General features: G+C 41.2%; 1 protein-coding gene across 1 annotated transcript; it reads right to left on the reverse strand.

Annotated features, from left to right (window-relative positions):
- On the reverse strand, window positions 1–14,127 carry KCNG3 (potassium voltage-gated channel modifier subfamily G member 3). The gene is made up of 2 exons (XM_058021526.1): window positions 13,442–14,127; window positions 1–5,569 (listed from the first exon to the last, which is right to left on the reverse strand). Exons 1-2 carry the CDS (start codon window positions 14,083–14,085, stop codon window positions 4,924–4,926), a joined length of 1,290 nt encoding a protein of 429 aa, XP_057877509.1. The 5' UTR covers window positions 14,086–14,127; the 3' UTR covers window positions 1–4,923.
- Window positions 14,128–21,331: the final 7,204 nt, after the last annotated feature.

Below are 21,331 nucleotides of genomic sequence, written 5' to 3' on the forward strand. Positions count from 1 at the left end.
TTTTCAAATTATAGAGTACCTTTTTCATTACAGATAATCAGACAATATATAAAATTAAGGATCTGTGAAATGATAAACCTTTGCATTTGTAAAGAATAAAGGACTCTAAAATGTGTTTTGTTGTATTTTATTAATTTGACCAAAGATTTATATTCTTCTTCTTCTGTGGCTCTTAACATTTATTGTCAAGCAGATTGTCAGTCTTGATTGGTCACTGCAGCTTGTTGGTGCCTAACCTGTCTGTTGTCCGAAACACACTCCCTAATTTGTGTTGCACTTTTTTACAGTGAAACCAGTGTTTTGCTGTTCCTCTGTGTGGGCTGGGGCAGCTTTTCAGCTACTGGAAGCTGTTATAGCTCTACCAAAGCTGGAAGACTTTTCACACTGAGTCTCTGTATTTTAAACAGGTATCTGTTTTATATAGCAATTTTAATTATCATCACATATCCTGACCTGCATATTTGCCTTTACAAACAAAGAACAGATGATGAGAGCCAGTTTCCTTTTTTTTTTAATCAGTGAAAACTTTCTTATAAAGCAGTATCTTTTTTTGCTATGCACAGCTTATTTAACTTTCCAGCAAGTGTCTCCTTAGTAGCTCATCTGAAATAATAATTCTAAATCCTTCAAGTGATCCTGGACCTCTTAGGTGAGATAAAATTCAGAGCACAGCAGACCTTGTTCATTGTGCTGGTTCCCAGGAAACCGAAAGGGTTTGGCTGCTGAATTGTGCATTTGTCCACTTCCTGGAAGGTGCTCAGATCTGATAAGGGTTTTGTAGTTGTTACCCAAAAGGGAAGAGACAAGTGTTTTGAACCCATGAGGACTTCAGTTTTACTTTGGAACAGGAACGTCAATTCTTTACAGGCATGAATTGCATACATTATATGAAAACACTGTGCCTTTTCTTTTAAATACATGGATATCAAGGTAGGAACTTTCCATCACTAGGATTTTAATCTTTCTCAAACTTGCTGCTATGCACACCAGTATAAGTCACTGTACAATAAGAATATCACATTTTATACGGCTCATCCCTATGCTGATAGGAGTGTTTAATATAATCAGTCAACCAAACTAATTTTTTTCAATATTGTTTTCAAGTTTTACATCAAGGGAAAGGATAATCTTCCATTCATTGTGTGTGATATTTGGCATGATGGTTCATGTAAAACTTTAGAAGGAAAATACCCTAGAGAGCTTTCCATTTCAGGGACTTCATTAATGATGAAATACTTTTAAGTGACACACAGTACCTTGAAGGATTACAGCCAATGTATCGTTTCCAATAAATCAGTCCTAGGCTTTGAACCTAGTATATAATGTATGATTACCCTTGGCAGTTCAAAAGTCATTGACATTGGCTTCCATTTTAGATGAACCAAAATGCTGGATAACAATTGTACAAGCTGTCTTCATTTATTTTTTTACCCTATTTGTGTTTCATCTAATTTGTTCCAGATGTGAATATTTCCAAGAGAAACTGCCCATCAAATCTTTTATTGTATAGGGTTCAAACATAGAGAGATTAGAGATGAGCCAGCTTGCTTGCTCATCTCACTTGGCTTTTGGCTTTGAAATGCTGCACTTTGAAATAGAGTGCTGCACCTCATGTCTGCATACACATGGTTTCCAGAAAATTTTATAAAACAGTTTTGACTGTCTTAAAATGTGCTTATTTTTGACTACATATATAATTCATATTTTGTAAGGTTTCACTAAAAAAAGAGTGGTCTGTTGAAAATAAGATGACATACATTACTAGAAGTCAGGCATTCTAATTACCCTAGAAAATTCTTATTTAAGGCTACCATGAAGATTACTTTATTTCAACTTGGTTCATAAGGAAAATAAAGTCTACATTAATAACCATACAACAATAAAAAGAGAAAGAAAACAAACAAAGAAAAACCACGAACAAACAAACACCAAAAAACCCACTGCAGGATCTCTCCTTTGTGGGCTTATATACAGCAGTTTGAAAATATTTTATTATAACTCAAATTAAAAAAGAACATTAGGTCATTCTGTTCACATTTTGCCATATAAAAATTGAACACAAACTGTTCAAAAAAACATAGTATGACTTAAGATAATCTCCACAGACTTAGTCTTTTACACAGTTATTTTCATTAGATTTATGTTTTAACACTGGGAAAGGATTCTTCATCTAAAAAACACTTCATAAAGGATAAACATTTTGTTTGTATACCATATATAGCCTGGATCGTTGAAAACTTCCTGTCCTTAATTGCTTATGCAAAAATGATTCATGGTGCAAATTGGTATTCACAAGTTATTATGTGCATTAATTTATGTTTTTCCTTTGTACAGGCATCTAAAGATTAGATTTATAGGTTGTGCTGAAACACATTTTGTCTTGAAATCAAGATTGCAACATACTTTTTATTCACATTCTGTATGGATTTTAGGTTATTGTCACCATGATGATGGTTTGGGCGTTTTGTGGAGGAGGGTTGTATCTTAGAGCATTGGTTTGGTTAAATACAATATGTGGACAAAAGACGAAGTAAGTTTGAAGGAGTTTTGTGACAAACAGTATTTTTCCCAAGCATTCAAAATAGCACATGAAAATCTGTAGGGCTAAATTCTTACGTGAGGTCTTTAACCTATTTTAGCTAAAAATAAATTTAAAAAATTAAAAATTGGAGCAAAAAAAAATTAGCAGTTTTATACTTAGAAATGGTTTTGATATTGTCAAAATAACTTTTCATTAGAAGATGAAAATGTCATTTTCTTCAATGTCTATGTTTGGATTAAAGTCTGAAATTTTAATTTTGTCAAGGAGGAATTTTCTGTGAGGAACAAAAAAACCCCAAACATTTCAACTGACTATAATATATAATATATGCAGGATATATATAGGTACACATGCAGGAATACAGAGCCAGCAGCTCCACGGCTGTAAAACATCTAAGTGTCTCTGAAGTCACAACTTGCCTAACTAACATCAGCTGTGAATCTCACCTAAGAAAGAATTTTTGCTGATCTCATATTCACCTCTCTGTGGAATGCTGGAGCAGGTTTCTGAGCAACATGATTTTGATAGAAAAGGCATAAATATATAATAGTGTAGGGAACTACAGAGCTAACCTTTGAACACACTAGTGGCAAGAAACGGAGGTATGGCTGTAACAGCACTCAACAATGGAGTCTTGAAGGGAAAGTCAAGCTTGTCTGCAAGAAGGCTACTAAAATTCTTTCCAGGTCTTCAGAAAAATTGCAATGTATTTCTTAAGACTACTTAAGACTAAGACCACTTAAAATAATAATGACTCTTTGAGGTCTTAGGGAAGAACCTTCAATATATTGGTTACTGATCAATGTGGCAGGTTTATTTGAGTGAGCAATTCCAGGGATGTGTTTTCTAGATGGTACTCATTTCACTTCTAAAGCCTTTCACAGTTACAGATATAAAAGATGCCTCTACAGCACAGTAAGAGTAAATGCAGTATTTTCAGGCAAGCACACAAATTCCAGCTGTGCTGATGACTCTGAACTTCCATGTTAGCATGAAAGCTCCCTGTTGATGTTTATTGGTACCCAAATTTATAAAGCTGTACCTTGATGTATTTTAATATCTAACTGCACATTTCTATATAGCGGCATTTCAGAATTATACTGAACAATGCTATTAAGCAGTACTACACAAGAAATGTAGTGAACTATATTTCAGAACCTAACTTGATTCATTTTCATTTTCTAGTAATGTTGGAGAATACACCATTTTGCCAAGTGCAACTCACACTTCTATATTTTACTTTCTTTGGTATGCTCTGGGCTTTTTACAGTTGTTTTTAAAACTTCCATTGAGGTATATCCTTCAGTAAGGATTGCAGAATTTAAGATGATGAAGAGTCCCATCTGAGAGGGAGCAGGTACTCTTGTTTTCCAGTGCTTGCTCCAGGCCATTTCAAATGATGAAATGTTACAATTTGTTTTAAGAGAACTTTCACTATGATATCTATGTTTAAGATATGTGGGGCAGGGAGGAGTTTAGGGAGGGAAAATCTGTGCTTATGAGAATGTAACTTCAGGTGGATGGAGTTGAGCTGAATGTATATAAAATTTGGAGAACTCCCCCACTAACCTACCAGGAAATATATACATATCAATCCCTGATTTCTTATGCTGATCTTTGTAAAATACAATACTTGCTTCTACTTACAGCTTGGTTCCAGAGAAGAAATTAATTGTGACCTAAAGAAGTCCTTGCTTACAACATTCAGAGGTTCACTTCTTGCACTTCTTTGTGAACTCTCAAATTCAGAGAAATGCCGCTGACTTCACTGGGTTTACAGAAGATTTGTGTGCTTCCTCAAAGATCAGAATCAGGCCTCAAGGTTTTTTTTGTCCTACAGACCTATATTCTTCATCTTTCCTGAGTCACAGAACCAGCTCTACTGTGAAAAGTAGCAGTGATTCTCCTTCAGCATATAATTTGGTTATCTGAGTTAAAAGTGAAGATACTTCAGGCAAGAAGCTATAAATGCCTCTGTGAAATATTTAGATATTGGAATATTTGAAAAACTTCTGCTACACATTGCTTAGAATGGTTTACGATATAATTACAGGAATTACAGATCTCAATGTTACACCCATTTTTTTGTTCTGCTTTTTTTGAGGGAAGGCAAACTGAACACCAAACTGGTCTGGTTGAGGACTTCTGAATCCTCTTTGGTTAATTTTGTTCTCTCAAATTTGAAACATCACTCCCTGTCCTTGCAAGGTGCTCAAGGCAGATGGCCATCCTTCCTGTCTGAATGGTGACGGGCTTTCTCCGGGCTGGTGAGAATGTTGTTCCACAGGACCATCCAGTCAAGGAGGACACATGAAGGGACCTTCCACCGTTCTCTTCTAAGACAAAGCTTAGCAAGTAAGTACAACAGAATGCAAGTTGGGTCAATTTAGGAATTCAGCAGAGAGGCTTCTACTGTACCTAGCAGATCGGAACTTGAGCTCATGGTAGCACTGCACAAAGCTGTGATAAATGAAAGTGATTGGCAGGGCTAATAAAACGATGCCACTAACCACACAAATTCCTCCAAGAATCCTTCCTGGGACAGTGATGGGACACATGTCACCGTAACCAACCGTGGTCATCGAGATGATCACCCACCAACAAGCAGCAGGAATGCTGGCATAATCCTTATTCTTTGTTCCCAAGTCCAGCCCATTTTCAAGAAGCTGTGAAAGTGCACTGAAAATTGCCATAGCAACACAGATAAAGACAAGTAGCATCACCATCTCTCTGTAACAACGCTTCAGAGTCAGACCAAGTGTTTGAAGGCCAATGAAATGACGGGCCAGTTTAATCACCCAAAAGATTCTCATCATTCTTAAGACCCTCAAGGTGACTCCAGCCCTCTGAAGCTGTGAATTTTCCCCTGTGAAAACTGTCATTAGAACAGAGATGTAGTAAGGAGTAATTGCCAGCAAATCAATGATGTTGAGAGGTCTTCTGACAAACTCACACTTGTTTTTGGAGACGATGAACCTCACAATGCATTCAGCAGTGAACCAGCCTATGCAGATAGCTTCAATTATCCTGCCAAAAGAAACAAAGGACAGCATTTATGCTCTGTGCAAAGTCTTCAGGGGATGTTTTGTTTGTTCACAGATATTACCAAAGTGACACTTAAGACTTTCACAGACAACAAACAGAAAGCCATGCCATCCTTATCCTGCACCTGGCACTGGATTTCAGCAATTAACCTGAGGATCTAGAGAGAGTTTGAACAGATAATTGCTAAGAACTCACTCACTGGTCATTTTCTTTGAGTTACGGATCACTACTAGTCATAGTACTGGACAAATATGCCCACAAAAACTGGAATCCTATAGGAAATAAGACATCAATGCCAATGTGTAACCATATCTAGAACAGCTGGGTTTGGATTGGGGTTTTTTTGCTGCTGTTCTTGATTGAGTTTTGGGGGATTTTTTTTTTTTTTTTATTTTTTTAAGTCTGTGAGGCCTGATTCACTTGGGAATGCCACGGGTTGTAGATCAGTGAACTGTCTGGTTATGAACAGTAATGTATAGAACCAGACTGCTAAAATAAAATGGAAGCGCAGATGGAACAGGCAGATATAAGTATTTGCATTGAACGATTCATGCATATTAATTCTTTAGGAACTAACCTAAACCAGTCTATCTGATCTGCATCCCAAACAGGGGCTTACCTGCAGTCAGACCTATACAGGTATTGCCACTAAATACAGATGGTATTTTATTTTCAGTATTGCATCCATAAAGTACTACGCTTGTATCCTTCCATTTACCACTATGCTCTGCATTACTGAATTTTCTCTTTTGCTGTAAATATAAGTCCACCTGAACTACATTGCAGCAAAAATGCAAGGTAAACAGATGTTAAGGTAATCGGCAAGATCCTCTTCTTGCCAAATGCAGAAGAAATCCCGGGAGAGGATTTCAGTATATTCTTAAATATTTTCAAGTCCCACTGCATTGAATGAGATTTGAGAATATCTCAGCTTGAAACCAGTGGAAAGCAGAAACAGGAGATAAAAATGTTGTTTAAATATTACTTAGTAACTGTTGTGCATGTGGTCACAAATCTCCCTAAGACTTCAGACTGTGCTCACTTTTTTAATACATGAGGACATGGAAGCTAACCTTCCCTTCATTTCTCCATTTATCTTTTTAACCAACAGTTTAAGCAAAGAAAAAGCTCATCACTGATGCCTGCTGTTATCAACAGCTCTGAAACCAAACTGGTGTGAGATCAGAGACTCAAAAATACTGCCAGGAAATACAACCAGAGTTTTTTGCTACTGCAAGGACTCTGACAAGGTAGTGTCTGTTGAAACATTTTGATTTGCAAGTGAAAATCCAACTGTCATTTCAAACCTAAAATTTTTCTTCCCTAACACATCTGCATAACTTCTTACCAGTTCTGAAATCTATTGTTAATAATAAGATAGTGGCCTGTTAGAAAGACAGTATTCTCTAACTGATGTAATTATAGACTCTTTAAACTAACTTTTTAATAGACATTTTACACACTAAAATTTTGTTTATTTTTCATTAATTTTAAAAATTAATTCTCTTTAATTTTAAGCTAAAATTGGAAGAAATAGTAACAGTCACTTGATATAAAGTCATGGGTTGAGATTTAAGGAAGTTAGGTCCTGATTGTTGTGATACAGTAGAAATTTTCTTCATGAATCAATATCGATTCAGTGGTCATATAACTTTGGGGAATAGTTGTACAAGTAAAAAAGTCCATGAAATATGATCAATCCATTGCTTTACTCTGGCAGTTCCTGGGACAAGAAATACTGTAAATCAGATATACTTCAGTAGGAAGGACTGAAGAAGTATTTTCTTGTAGAACAGATTTGAAGTGAGCTAAGGAACATCATTGGTGCAGAAATGACAAAGCAAGATCAAGGCAGTGGGGGATACATTAATGCCATTCCGTTTTAGCTTGCACTTCCACTTTTCCATTTTGCATCCATCCTTCTTTCCCCTGGCTGGGGAGAAGATAATGAAGGGTGTCCCTTATTTTTTTCTTTACTTACTTTTCAGCCATAAGTGAAACATTTTTCATTTTTCCTCTCTTGTCACTCCTTTTTTGCCTGTGTAGATGGATTTTGGCAGTACTGGTGAATCATACAAAAATGAGTGCTTTGGTGAGAAAAACTAGAAACCTCTGGCATGTTGGGAAATCTGGAGTGCTACATTCTACATTTCCACTTTCAGATCAAGTCTCCCTCTCTTTGCAGTGACTTATCTCCATAGTTAACCTTATCAGTGGATAAATAACATCTAATAAGGAAAGCAATTTTAACAGTTAGTCCTTAAGAGAACTTAACAGAATATGAAGTTAAAGCCACATAAAAGGCATATACTCAGAAGACCAAAGTACCTGTATTTTTCATATTCAGTTCTTAAAATATTTTCTCCATATTCACAGGACAGACTGCTTTTATTGCCTATGTCTGGAATAATGCTGTATTAAAATCTATAACTATATAATTAAATAGTGCCCTAACTATATAATGAAATAGTGCCTTTATTTGGTAAAAATGTAGTACCTACTTTATAAACTTCCATCTGGGTTTTTTGTTGGTTGGGTTTTTTCAGTTTTAAAATAGCTGGTATCCAAAAAGGAGAGGGGGAATCAAAAACAAAGCCATGAAGTATTTCCTTGAAGATTCCTCACAAATTTTATGAATAATCACAGAAAATACTAATTTTTATTCAGTTACAGGCTATTCCTGCTCCAATTTACTGTTCATTGTCCCAGACCAAAGCGCATGAAAGAGTTTTTCCTCACAAAATTTTAAGCTGCTTGGTGCTTAGCAGTCTTTCAAGATTGCTCTAATGAATCTTTTGTCCATAAACAGAAAATCAAGCCTTTGTTAGCCTCATTCCTACTGTAATCCCACCACTGTTCGGTTTTCTGTTCCATATGATAACTTTCACTCAGAATAAGCTACTTTATGTACAACAAGTTAAACCATTTCAGAAATCATCTTTTTCAATCACTAACAAGTTTAGTTTGTTATTACTAAAAAAGAAAACTATGTGGTAACTGTGTTAGAATTTCAACTTAGCAATATTCTTTGCCTCAGCTTGCCAATTCATATATTTTCAATATCCCCTGGTGAGTTAGCTGAAATCGAGCCAAAATATTCCTTAGTGGCATTATTATCTATTAAGCTTGTAAATAAAACATACACAGCAACAGGACACACGAGGAAAACAGATGATATGATTAAAGACAGTATATGACAGGATTAAAGACTGTCAGCACTGATTTGTTAAATTGTTGCTAAAGCCTATTTCCATGTAAATCGCATAAAACCGGAAAAATGTCCAAGTAGTGGCTAGAATGATCAAATTCCTGCTCAGGAAGACTCCTAAGTGATTTCAGCAAATGTTCGGAGGTTTTTAATCCTTTTGAAATCAAGGGCTTCCTTCTCACTACAAACTGTGGAGTAAAGGCTACAGAACAGCCGGTTTCCCTGAATTAAAAACCCTGCTGGCTTTTTTTTCCCCATTCTGCCCCTGCTTCGGCAGAAATTATATGTTGTCATGCATTAAACTCTTTGTGTGGGAGGCTGTAATGACCCGTACTCCCCAGGGAAGGGGCAAATCCCTTTCACAGCTCCAAGTGGAGACCTGGATACAAACATCTTGAGCCCTGAGATCCTCAGCACCTTTACCCTCTATGTTGAACATGACTGCCACCTAACCCTGGTGAGTTTAAAGCTTGGCTGTGCCCAGGCAGTGATGTACATCTGTTCTTTGTTTCACCTCTATTTTTCAAAGAACTGGTAAATTCAATAGAAGAATCCATGCCTGTGTTTTTAACCTAGGTCCTTGGTTCCATTCTTTACCCTCAGCCCACTGTTTTAACCTAAAATCTGCAAAAATGTGATATTCAAGTTAGATCTTGTCCAGGAAAGGAGTTCTTACTGTTTTTTGAAGAGGTGTTAAGCATGAACATTCAGGTGTTCTGAAATTCCACTACTATAAAGAAATAATATTTTTTGGATGTCTAAAATTCACACGCAGTTTTTTAGGCTGATATTTTGCAAAGATTAAAAAAAGTCCACAGGCTCTTGATGAGAGATGTTCTTTGGAGAAACTACCGTGTTTATTTGCTTTTGCTTAAGAACACATAAATCATGTAGGCTTGATAAGTCAGTGATTATTTCAGTACAAACCTAATCATGATTATCAAGTGGAAAGGGGACAACCATCTCTTCTTAGTGCTAACAAGCTGCTTGTATTCAGCATTAGAAAAATAGTTTTAAGGCAGGTAGCTAGAACTGTGCTGCCAGTAAGTCAAGCAGCTTCAAATGATTTCCTATTACAGGCTTGAGAAGCTCTCCCTAGAAGACTACGCTCCCAATCAGTGCATGGACAGGTCCCTGAGCAGAGACTCACAGTATGCATCTGTTGGCACAGTTCAGAGGACAGCAAAGATGACTTGAAATTGCCAGAAGCAACAGAAGGCATTCCTGCTGTCTGCTCCTAAACTCTGCAAATCTAATGCAAATCTTTGGCTCCGATAAGTGGAACTTGCCAAGGCAGGGAATGGAGCAAAAATCTTAGAATGAAATAAATTTAATAGCTCATCCCTCATCCCGAGAACAGGCCTGGGAAGGGCAATCCCTCTGCAATCAGGGAATTGTATTTCAGTGTCTGTAATATCTGTGAAATTCAGAGGTGAGGTTTCCCATCCCTCTCTCCTTGAATTAAGCTTACTCCTGGACTTCTCTGTTGCCTTCTAAAGCATGTTATCCCAAAGGATCAGAAATAGCCATGGGCTGTTCATCCTTTGAGAGCATGGTCACCATGAAAAGACATAACATCATAGTGTTTTGTGAAAAAAAGTTTGGTGGATTTAATTCTTCTTCTGCTGAAAGCGTGTTCATACATGAAAAACAAATACATCTGGTGTTAGCTGGCAGCCCCAGTAGCCCTCACTGCAAACCTCATTTTTTGTAGATGCCAGAATTCATGATCCCCTCACTTGCTGAGATGATGTCCAGGGAAGCTGAAGGCACACTGCTGGTCAGCTGCTTTCAGTACAGCTGTCCAAAGCAGTTCTGGGAATGGTTACCACGGGAGCCAGCCACAGAAGTTGTCCATGTGGCACCTTTCTGACATAACACACTGAGGCAAGGGCAGGAGGGCTTATTGTGAGAGATAGAGAATATCAGAGTTGCTGGGTTTCCTCACCTCCGTGGCTTATGCTGAGCTGAATAACTGATTGCATCCAAATCTACAGATCAGGCATTTCTAGATTATCCCATTAAATTTTCACTCCTAAAACTTCTCAAAATACATTTTTTTAATAACGTGCAATTTTTGTACTAGTAATTACAGTGCCATGCAAGTCAAAACTCACTTGTGTACGGCAGTAAGGTAACAATTTCTCTTGGGAAAAAAAAATATTTTGTATTACTGTGTTAGATAGAATTTCTTTATTTTGATGAGGAACGCTGCTTAATAAACAAATGACAGAATTTGGTTTCAAACTTTTAAATGTGTCAGAAACAAGTGGATGGATTTTTAAAAACATTCTCACTTAAGAGGGATTGTATTGCCAGAGTATGCAATCCCAGAAACTTCATAGGATTTCTGTGGTCAGATTTTAAAATAAAACCATTTAGCTACTTAAATTTTACAAACTTAACTATTTTTAAATGAAATAACTACAAAGTAATCATAAGCACATAAGGCCAGATGACAACTGGGCATGTTAGGTCCAATGCTATGGCACATGTCAGTAGTGACAACTAAACTGGACAGCTCACTTAAAAGCAGCTGTAGCTAACACACTCTTTTCCAGCTATAACAGACTTTTTAGCAATGAAGCAGCATGTGCAAAAGAGAGGAGTGGCTCCACCTTGGTGGTCACCTGTGGACAGAGGGGCACACATTTGTGTCTGTTTTCCATGTGCTTGCCATCAGACTGGGATCAGTTCCTGTGCAGTCAGTGCATGGTTTAGATGACCCAGTCTATACTGGTGTTTATACTTTTCTGACATTGGTAGAAACTTTTCAGCTGGTAGAAACTTTTCTATTGTTTTGTTGCAATAACATGGAGTACTACAGCTAGTACAGAAGAAATTCGCCCCATCATTGGTAGTTGTCCTGGTTCTAAAAGGAGCCTTCACTGCCCTGGGAACTGTTTGTCTACACTGCACCTACAAGTACTTAGGATCTTATTCTTCTAACACCTGGTGTACAAGATGCAATTGTTCAGAAGAGTAAAATCAGGATCTTGAAGACAAAGGCACTACGAAAGAAAAATTACACATCCTATGCCATGTTCCTCTCCAAGCTGAACTCTTTCTTGCAAGAGAAAACTTGTGGTTGATTCCCACACCAAGAAGACATGAACAAAGACATGACCTATGTGGTTAATGCTGTTGTAGTGTTGCATCTATTTTCCCATGCCTCTTGGGAGTATCTCAGCAATTTGCTGCTGTACAGAGGTCACCCACAGCAGCTCCTCTTTGAAATGACCTTGCTAAGCTTTTAACTGGAAGAGCCTTTAGGATCCCCTTTTGACATATCTGAATCTAAGCAGGAATCAACAGCTTCTCACACTGCATCTGCTTTCTTTTTGTTCATACAATTAATTCTTTGGCTCAACTACAATGAGAAATACAGGTGCAGTTTTCCATTAAGCTAATGGAAACTATGAAAATACTTTCCAAGGAATTAATCTGGCTACTAAGATATAATATATCACATTCCAATTAACTCTATGGTAAAAGATGATGATTTCATAATGACAAGGCTGCAATTTCACGGTAGTGCCCTTTTAGAAGAGCAGAAGCTGAAAACTTTTTGTTGAATATCCTGTCTGTTTTTAAAAAAGGGAGAAGCCAGCAAATACCAGAAATGTTTACTTCTTTCTTTATATGTCAGTCTTATTTATGGGAGAAATTCTACCAGACTGATCTCAATTTTGTTCTCTAGGGAACAGGGAAGAAGGAGAGAGAGGAACAGAAGAGTGCAAGAGTTGCATCAATGTAATTCTAATCTGAGGTCACAAGAAGATGGAAAAGGGTTTGCTCTTACTAGTAAAGCTCAGGATTGAGCCTTATACCCCATGTCCTGTTCTCTGCAACTGTTTTGCAGTGTTTATTATGCTTAAAGGAAATGTAAGCATCTGTTACATTTATACACTGGGGTGCTTGAATGATGCCTTTGCAAGAGCTTGATGTACAGTTTGATCATCTCCTGTGTTCCCGACATAGTGAATCTGAGATGTAAAGGGAGGAGCGGGAGTAAGGCTGTTCCCACATCCAGGATTTTACCGGAGCACAATCGTAACAGGCGCTGCATCTGCTCTAGCAGAAGGATCTGTACGAATACATGCAAAATACTCACAGGATTTGTCTTTTCCCAAAGGAAAAGACAAGGGAATTGCATTCTTTTGGGGGATTATTTTCTTTTTTTTTTTTTTTTTTATTTTCTGTTCACAATCGTAAGGCATAAATTGATTTCCGGAGTGTCTGAAGTTCTCTGTGTGGTCCCGTGTCTCCTCAGAGGGGACAGTAAGAGCTCCAAGAACCTTCAGGGAGGGAGGCACCCTCCCTGCGAACAGGAGCCGTACCCCGATGTCCCCTGCGCTCCAGGCTGCCCAGACCCGAGCCTGGCCCCGGCCCCCGCCCGTCCCCTGCGCTCGGGGCCGCGGCGCCCGGCAGAGCCCGGGGGAGCCGAGCTGCGGAGCAGCGCCACTGCCCCGACAGACACCCCGACATCCCCCCCGGGCCCCAGCTCAGGGCCGGGCTGTCCAGGCGCGCAGACCGTCTCCGCCGGTGGAGGCGACAGCCACGGACCGTCAAGACAAGGGGCAGGAAGGACACACTGGACGGGACACACGGGGACCGGACAGCGGGAAAATAAAGGATCCTCCTACCCTGAGGGCTCCCTCACTGACTCTGCTGTGTACCTGCTCTGCTCCTCCACGCTGCGATTCTCCGGCGCCCGCCACTCGGGCAGGGTGCTGGCGCACAGCACCACCATGGACACAATGACGAAGAGGATGGAGACGGTGGCCAGGACCTGGGCGGCCACGGAAGACGTGGGCTCCTCAAAAGTCCTCCTCATCCTCTCGAGCCACTTCCTGCCCTCGGCTCCGGGCGGCCGCCGGCCCTTGCCCTCGGGGCCGCCTTTCGGCTCCTCCGCCGCGTAGTAGGTGAACGTCTCGGACATGCGGTCGTCGAGGCGGCGCTGGCAGCAGTAGTCGAGGTGGGAGCCCTCCAGCCCCCAGTAGATCATCTCGTTGTAGAAGGAGAGCTCGCACATGTGCGGCACGAAGCGCAGGTGGCCGTGCCGGACGTACAGCATGATGAAGCCGAAGGCCTCCGAGTGCCTGTCGAAGAAGTACTCGTTCCGCTCCCGGTCGTAGTCGTCGCACACCTCCAGAACGTCCTGCTCCGAGAGGCAGCCGTGCAGGCGGCTCACCCGGCGCAGCGGGAAATCCTTCAGCACCTCCCGGGAGAAGGAGTACCGGGTGCCCCCGACGTTCAACACCACCGAGGGACCGCGGCCAAAGTTCATGGCTTGGGCGGCACGGAGGAGGGGAACGGCGGGCAGGGCAGGGCAGGGCAGGGCGGCGAGGCGGGGGGCAGCGCGGGCGGCAGCGGCTGCCCCGGCTCCGGCTCTGCGCGCACCGCTGGCGGCTCCCGCTCGGCGACGGGGCGGGCAGCGGGCGGGGAGGGAGGCAGGGGGGGAGGGACAGCGGAGAGACGCGGGCGCCCCGGCGGCCGCGCAGGAGCGCAGGGGGCGATGCCGCTCGCAGGTGCGGGCGCGGCTCAGCGCCGGCGGGCGGGCGCCTCCGCGGGGCCCCGCCGGGGCGGGAGCGGGGCCGCGGCCGCGGGCATGGCGGGGCCGGGGAGCTCCGCGCCCGGCGCCGCTCCGCTGCGCTCCGCCGGTGCCGGCGGGCGGGCGGGCGGGCGAGCGAGGGGCGGTGCGGCGACGGCGGGGTGGGGACACGCCTCCTTCCCGCCCGCGCACACGGAGCGGAGCGGGACTCCCGCTGCCCGCCGCCCTCCGGGCACCCCGCCCGGCACAGGTCTGGGCAGCGCCGGGGCCCGCCGGCCCCGCTGTCCGCCCCGCCAAGCGGCGCTGGCTCCAAGTTGTCCACTGAACGCAAGTAACGCTTTGTGGGCGTTTCCCCCCCCTCAAGGAAAGCTCGAAGTGAAGTGTGTGAGCCCGATGCAGCTCGCTCCCTGTTCGCGGCAGCCGGCGGCCGGCGCCTGTCTCTCCCAGCTCGTTTGTTTGCCCGCCGGGGCGCCGGGCGGTCCCGGTGCCCGGTAAGGGCAGGGCGGCGGCGGGCAGCGCTGGCCGCAGCGCCCCGGGGTCCCCTCCTTGTCACAGCCCATCCGCCCCGGCCCTCCGCCGTGCACATCTGGACAGGGTGACTCTTCTCTTTTTCCTCCTCAGACAGTGCATGGACGCCAGAAAGAACCAGGTGCAATAGGCAGTCTTCTTCCCTGCTTCTGCCCATCCTGGTCTCAGGTCTCTGCTCCCGCAGCTTCCTATGTTCCTGTGTCCTGCACCTCTTCTCAAGATTAAAGCAATTATTAGCTGCTCCGACCCTGTCTGCGCTCTAAAGCTTCGATTTCATTTGGCTGCATCAAGTACAGGGAGTTAATTTCCGCTATTGACGGGTTTTGAAATTCATTTTTTTTTTTATTTCAATATGACAGTTCTCCAAAGTGAGGTATTTTCTAGGCTCATTAACATCTGGAATATCTTGGGCTAAAAGCAGGCGAGATACAGCTCTCACTTTCAATGAGATGCTTCCAAGTTATCAGGAGAAAAAGTAGGTAAATATGTCTTTTCCAAACCAATGCCAAAGATTAGTCACTCAGGTTTTTGTCTTTAAAAGGGCATCCAGGTTAAACCAGTGTTTTCCTATCCCCGTTCTTAGTCGCTCTAGACGTATGCACTTCATGGGTTGTTCTTGCTGCCAAGTTACTTTATCAGCTGAGATTTCGAAGGCACATTTAGGCGTATCAAAATAAATGAATAGTCGTCTAATTGTGTAGTAAAAATTGAGTGGTTTTTTTTTTAATGAAAATGGTATTTAAGCGCCACTATTCTTAAGCCTATTTGTCATCTTCTAAAACATACTTCTGGAGAGACTGTAACGAATGTCCCCGTTCCCAGCGGGAGAATCCCGCGGTCTCTGGCTGTCCTGCAGTGCCACCACGAGAGGGCGCGGTTAGTCGTCGTTCCCCGTTTGTTTCCCGGTTTTCCCGAGAAACCCACCCGAACTCCGAAATGCTGTCAAGTACGCGCACCAGCGTGTTCTGGCACCGTACGGTCCTTTATGATGTCTGCTTAGTCACGCTGATGTCTGTTTTCATATGGCTGGAAAGGTTTTTCCTTCCAGCAGCTGCGTTCGTAGAACCATCAAATCATTTCCCTTGGAAAAGACCTTTAAGACATCGAGTCCAACCATTAACCCCACGCTGCCGAGTCCACCACTAAACCATGTCCCTAAGCACCACATCTACACATATTTTAAATGCCTCCAGGGATGGTGACTCAGCCACTTCCCTGGTACAGTTATAGTCTATTTTGCTATTTGTTAATTTTTCTAACAGCAAACACTAAACTTCTTCTCCCTTCTTTGATGTATACCCTCTGTATTTCATTCTTTCAGGAGCAATCACTAGAAAATCTGCTTAAAAAATTAAATAGCTAAACCTGACTAGAAGTCTGACAGTGCTAATGAGTTACCCAGGTGCTTTTGACTTTGCAATTTGTCAGCTTCCTGCTCCATATGTTCTAACCATCCCTCACAGGGAGCTTGCAGAGGAAGAGAGCAGAGTACAAATAACACAGCTTGAAGACACATATTTACTAACTCTATTGAAATATTGTGAGTATATGTTCTAGAAATTATTTCAAGAGGGACAAAGCTTTGTGTGCTGTGTTAAGAAGCTGTCTGGCAGAACAGGTAAAATGCTGGCCTGATGAGACTTTATCTTTAAATTGCATTGCTTGATAAGGCATTGTGAGTTGATTAATTCCTATTTCTGGTTTTCAGTTTATTTTAAATATAGAATATAATTATTTCCTCCTTCAGAATTATGCCATCAAATATTCAATATAAGCAAAGCTAACCTGGAAACTAATATTTTCTTTTCCTCTGTAGTTTGGCATGTTCACTAGTTGTTGTAGTTATAACTGCTGTCTTCCAATTGAGGAGATTTGTTCTAGTGGGCTGGTGCCAACAACTGTAAAGTGCATGTTCTCAGAGCAGGAGCAGCAATTTATCAGGAACAAAACCTCAGATTTTAGGCAGAATTTGCTAGTTTTGAGTAAAAAAAATTGGGTTCCTATTTCTTAACTTTGAGATTGGTTAGCCCTTTGGGGCTGTGAAATAGCAGATTTGTTGTTTTCCTAGAACTGCCTAATTTTTGAGGAGACTTCACTGAGTGTAAACTATTTTTTTTTTGGTGATGTTTAATTTTGCAACTTAATGTCTCAAGAAATTTGAAGAAATAGGATGGAGACCCAAAATACTGGAGACTTTGTGTGACCATAAGCAAAACATTTAGTAATATATTAAGAGAAAGATATTTTTAAAGGCAATTCTGGTAACAAAAAATTGTGTTTGAAAGTTCCATCTGATTTTAAAAATGGTACATAACTGTATGAAAGAAGAAAATCTCAGGTGAGCAAATAAATTAATTGAGGTCAGCATAGAAATTAGTAAAGAGTATTCACCCTATATGTTAAAGAAGTATGAGGCATAGAAGCAAAGTTTAGGAGGACTTAGCAGGCTAACGATCTAAAACATAATTAAGACCTCTTTCAAGTGCTTGTGTTCAGGTGGTTGTAGTGTTGGTTTGTTTTTGGTTTGGTTTGAATTTTTAGGTTCTAGATATACTGCTGGGATGCTGAATCAAAGCAATTAAGTTTTTCCTGGTGTTATAGTTGTTATCCTTTGCTGCCCAGGAGGAACTTCACAATTAATAGTAATTATGTAAAACTAGCTTTCTTTGTGTCAACATTTATTTTCATGGCTTGCACTGTGCTATTGCATCCTAGGGGTATTTAATGAACTTGAAATATTTTCTACAGATTCTAAATCCTTCTGGCTCCATGCTGAGACCATTGCTGTGTGTTCTGAGTGCAGCTCTAAGCTTGCTTTTAGAGAAGAGAGTCTTTACTTGTATTTTTTTATGTGAACAAAGTGGTATATTTTGATGGCAGGCATTTTTCATAACTTGGGATGAGATTCTGTTCCTACTGAGGTAGCTACTGAATGCTGTTGACTTCAATGCAAGCAAAATTGGCTTTTGGTGGGCTGTCTTGTCAGGAATCTTGATTATTTTTATGACTACAACATGTAGCAACTCTAGTTGTGGAGCAGGTTGCCATGATGATAGACTTGTAAACACAGAACAAAAAAATCTTCCTGGCTAGGGAGTATATAGTATATATCATGTAAAATTGTGGGGGGAAAACCCCAATCTTTTTGGTAATAAGCATATTGCCACATTTAGCCATCTCTCTCTTAGTTATTTGGAAAGGTAATATATAAAGAACAGAACAAGTGCTTTAAAAGGTTCTGCATGCACAGATGGACTATGGCTTGCATTTATCTTTCATTTAGGGCTTGGGAAAAAATGGTTTCAAATAGATTTTTTTTTTGGAATTTTTTTTTTTTTTTAATCTTGCTTCTTTGCGCCAAAGCCCCTCTACTTCAGTCTGGTTTGTGTGCTCTGTAGAAAACCTTACTGCCACATGTAATTACCAAACAAACCTCTAATGACAGATGCAGGATTGTCAGTGGCACCTGACATAAGAGTACAAGTTCCCTTGTCACTGAGGCACTTATAAAAATCTGAATAATTTTGAATATAAGTGTTTCTAAAAATGGATGAATGACATTTAGTAGGGAACTGGGTATTCACATATATATACATGTGCTCAGAATACAATCTGGAGTTGACATTTATAATGAGACTAACTTTGTGAAACGTGATAACTGTTTGGGAAATTTGGCTATGAACAATTAAGATTTGATCCTGCAGACTTCATGCATTTGTGGGTCAGACTGTGAAATGTTTTAATGTGAGAGACAGCTGCCTTCTTTGCTTTCCTTCACCTCCATATTGAGAAACTCCCAGCAAAACTTCTTGTCCCTGATCCTGGGCTAATTATGAGGACTATTACATTTTCTGAGATCATTGAATCAAACGAAGGCCTTTTGGGCAGAGATGGTTACTAACTGAGAGAATAAGCCACTTTGTTACATCTGAACTTCAGGCAGGCAGATACAAAGCCCAGAGAGGACATTTCTCGCCTGAGGAAGGTGATTAGAGGGAGACTTGCTAATGGATAATTCAAAGGCATGAACATATCCTCACAGGAGAGTACAACATGGGAATGTGTTTTCACACCAGAGAGATTCTTTTCTAAATTCCTACCAAGGAGAAGGGAAACAGCCTGAAGAGAAGATGGATAGAAATAACAGGATTGGGAGAAGCCGTGCGTGTGGGTGAATCCTAACTGCGCTCCCAGAATAGGAAGAATAGGTCCAGCTATATGTATATAAACATTATTTTGTTAAAATCTTGCCCCATTTTTTTTTTTGCACTAGCTAACATAAAGAGCTATTGTTGTGCTTTTTTGTTTGTTTGTTTTGTGGTGGGTTTTGTTTGTTTGTTGGTTGGGTGGTTTGGGTTTTTTTTTTTTTTTTTGTTGTTTTGTTTTGATGGGGTTTTTTTTTTTGGTTTTTTTTTTTTTTTTGTCGTTTTTTGGTTTTTTTTTTTGTGGTTTGAGAGTTTTTTTTTCCCACTTGCAATCTCAGCAAAGGCCATGAGTTCAGTTCAGTCACCTAAACATACCGCTTGAGGTGCCCTCCATTTTCTCCCTAGTAACTAGCTATAGGGCAAGAGAAAATGTCCCCAGCATTGTCCCCTGAAACCAGGGAAGGTTTAGGTTGGATATTAGGATACATTTATTCACCAGAAGGGATGCTAAGTATTGGAAAGACTGCTTGGGGAAGTGGTTGAATCACCATCCATGGAAGTATTGAAAAGAGGAGTAGATGTGGCACTTAGGGACATGGTTTAGTGGTGGACTTGGCAGTGCTGGGGTAATGGTTGTGCTCAATCACCTAGCAGGTCTCTTCAAGCCCTAGTGATTCCATGATTCTGTGCTTTACCCTATTCTCCACAGGCTGCTCCAGCAGTGCACGAGCCTTTCTTGTCCTGTCCAGCAGCCCCTGTGGATGTCCAGGGTGCCATACAGGGAATACTTCATGCTGCAGTTAGGGAACTGAAAGGAGCCCTCAGCATCTGTCAGACCTCTTTGGATCACAGGATCAGAAGCTTGGAAGTTGTGCTGGTTGGGTCTCAGGTCAGGTGCCCTGGTGAGTCACTCATGGCCTTTAGGAAGGGAATTCAGGCAGCTGGGACACCAGAATCCCATTGCTGGAGATTTCTGCAGAGCCACTGAAAACAGCACACATTGCTCTGACTGCTTATTTAAAGGAGGTGATAAGCCTGGAGGTCTAATTAGGTGAGGTGTAATCACAGTGAGTTAGAGTCTCACAAGTAGGGTTTTGCTGGATCTGTGGAAAAAATATTCTAAAGTGAAGTTTCTGGAAATGTTGGTTAATTTCTTTTATTCCTTAGTGAGAAATGCTATAATTCTTCATTTTAGATATTGAAAATTCTAGGAGAAGGAGAGGAGAGTTAGAAAATCTGTCTTGCTATTATGCTGCTCTAAACTTCACACTTCAGAGGAAATAAAGTTAAGTAAAGCATTTTTGAAAACAATTTCCTTTTTTTTCATTATGAATAGGGGAAATATTTCCTTCTCCTGCTCTTCACACATGCAACATTGTTAACTACTGTCCATTTGATTGTACCAAACTACAATAAGTGATGCAGAATTAGGTCTTACCTAATACTCAGGCATACAAAATTCAGTGTTTCTAGCTGTGCAATGAAGATAATGGTGTGATCACTATAACTTCCAACTCTGGGACATAATCCAGTCTCTATTATTTAGCAAAGATTTTACCCCTTACATGGAGACACTTATTTCTAAAAAGAATTATTCATCTTTTTTATCATACATGTTCTTTCAGAGGTCCCAGAAACTCTTCTTCTTGACTGTAATAGTTCATGAAAATGATCAACCTTGATAACTTAGATAAATATTTGGGTTACTATTTAGAACTCGAGGAGGATGCTCAGGTTCTTAAAATACTAAATCTGAAGTCAAATACTCATCCACTCAAAATTCATTAGCTCTTAGTGTAAATCCTTTGATTCTTAGAGAGAATGAGATCAGATGTCTTTACAAAATACCTTTTTTTCCTGAGCCTCTTGAAGCATTAGAGGGAGTGTAGGAGGCTGTTACCCTTTTTCAGGCCACAGACAGACCTGGCTCTGCAGTGCAACGAGGTGTTAAAACCTTCCTGTTATCAGAGCTTTGGGAACAAGTGGAGCATGGCTGGATTTCAGTTCCAGGAGAGCCAATAAAGCCGCTCTGTCCCCAGCTCGCAGCACAGGACATTAAATGGCAGCTTGCTCCTCGTGGCTGGGCCGAAATAAGCCAGAGATCCCTCGCTGCTTTCTGTAACTTCTCTGCAAAATATTGGAGAGGGCTCTGGCTTCCAGCAAATAGGTTGCCAAACTGGGTTGCAGGTAGGCAATTGTAGACAGGTCTCCCCGGATGCCGACATTATCACCATCTACATCTGAGCAAATTACACAGATGCTCCCCAAGTTCACTGGTGTGAGCGAGTATCTGCTTTCAGGAGCAGTAA

This window comes from Melospiza georgiana, chromosome 3, assembly GCF_028018845.1.
Source record: "Melospiza georgiana isolate bMelGeo1 chromosome 3, bMelGeo1.pri, whole genome shotgun sequence".
NCBI classification, from domain to species: Eukaryota; Metazoa; Chordata; class Aves; order Passeriformes; family Passerellidae; genus Melospiza; species Melospiza georgiana.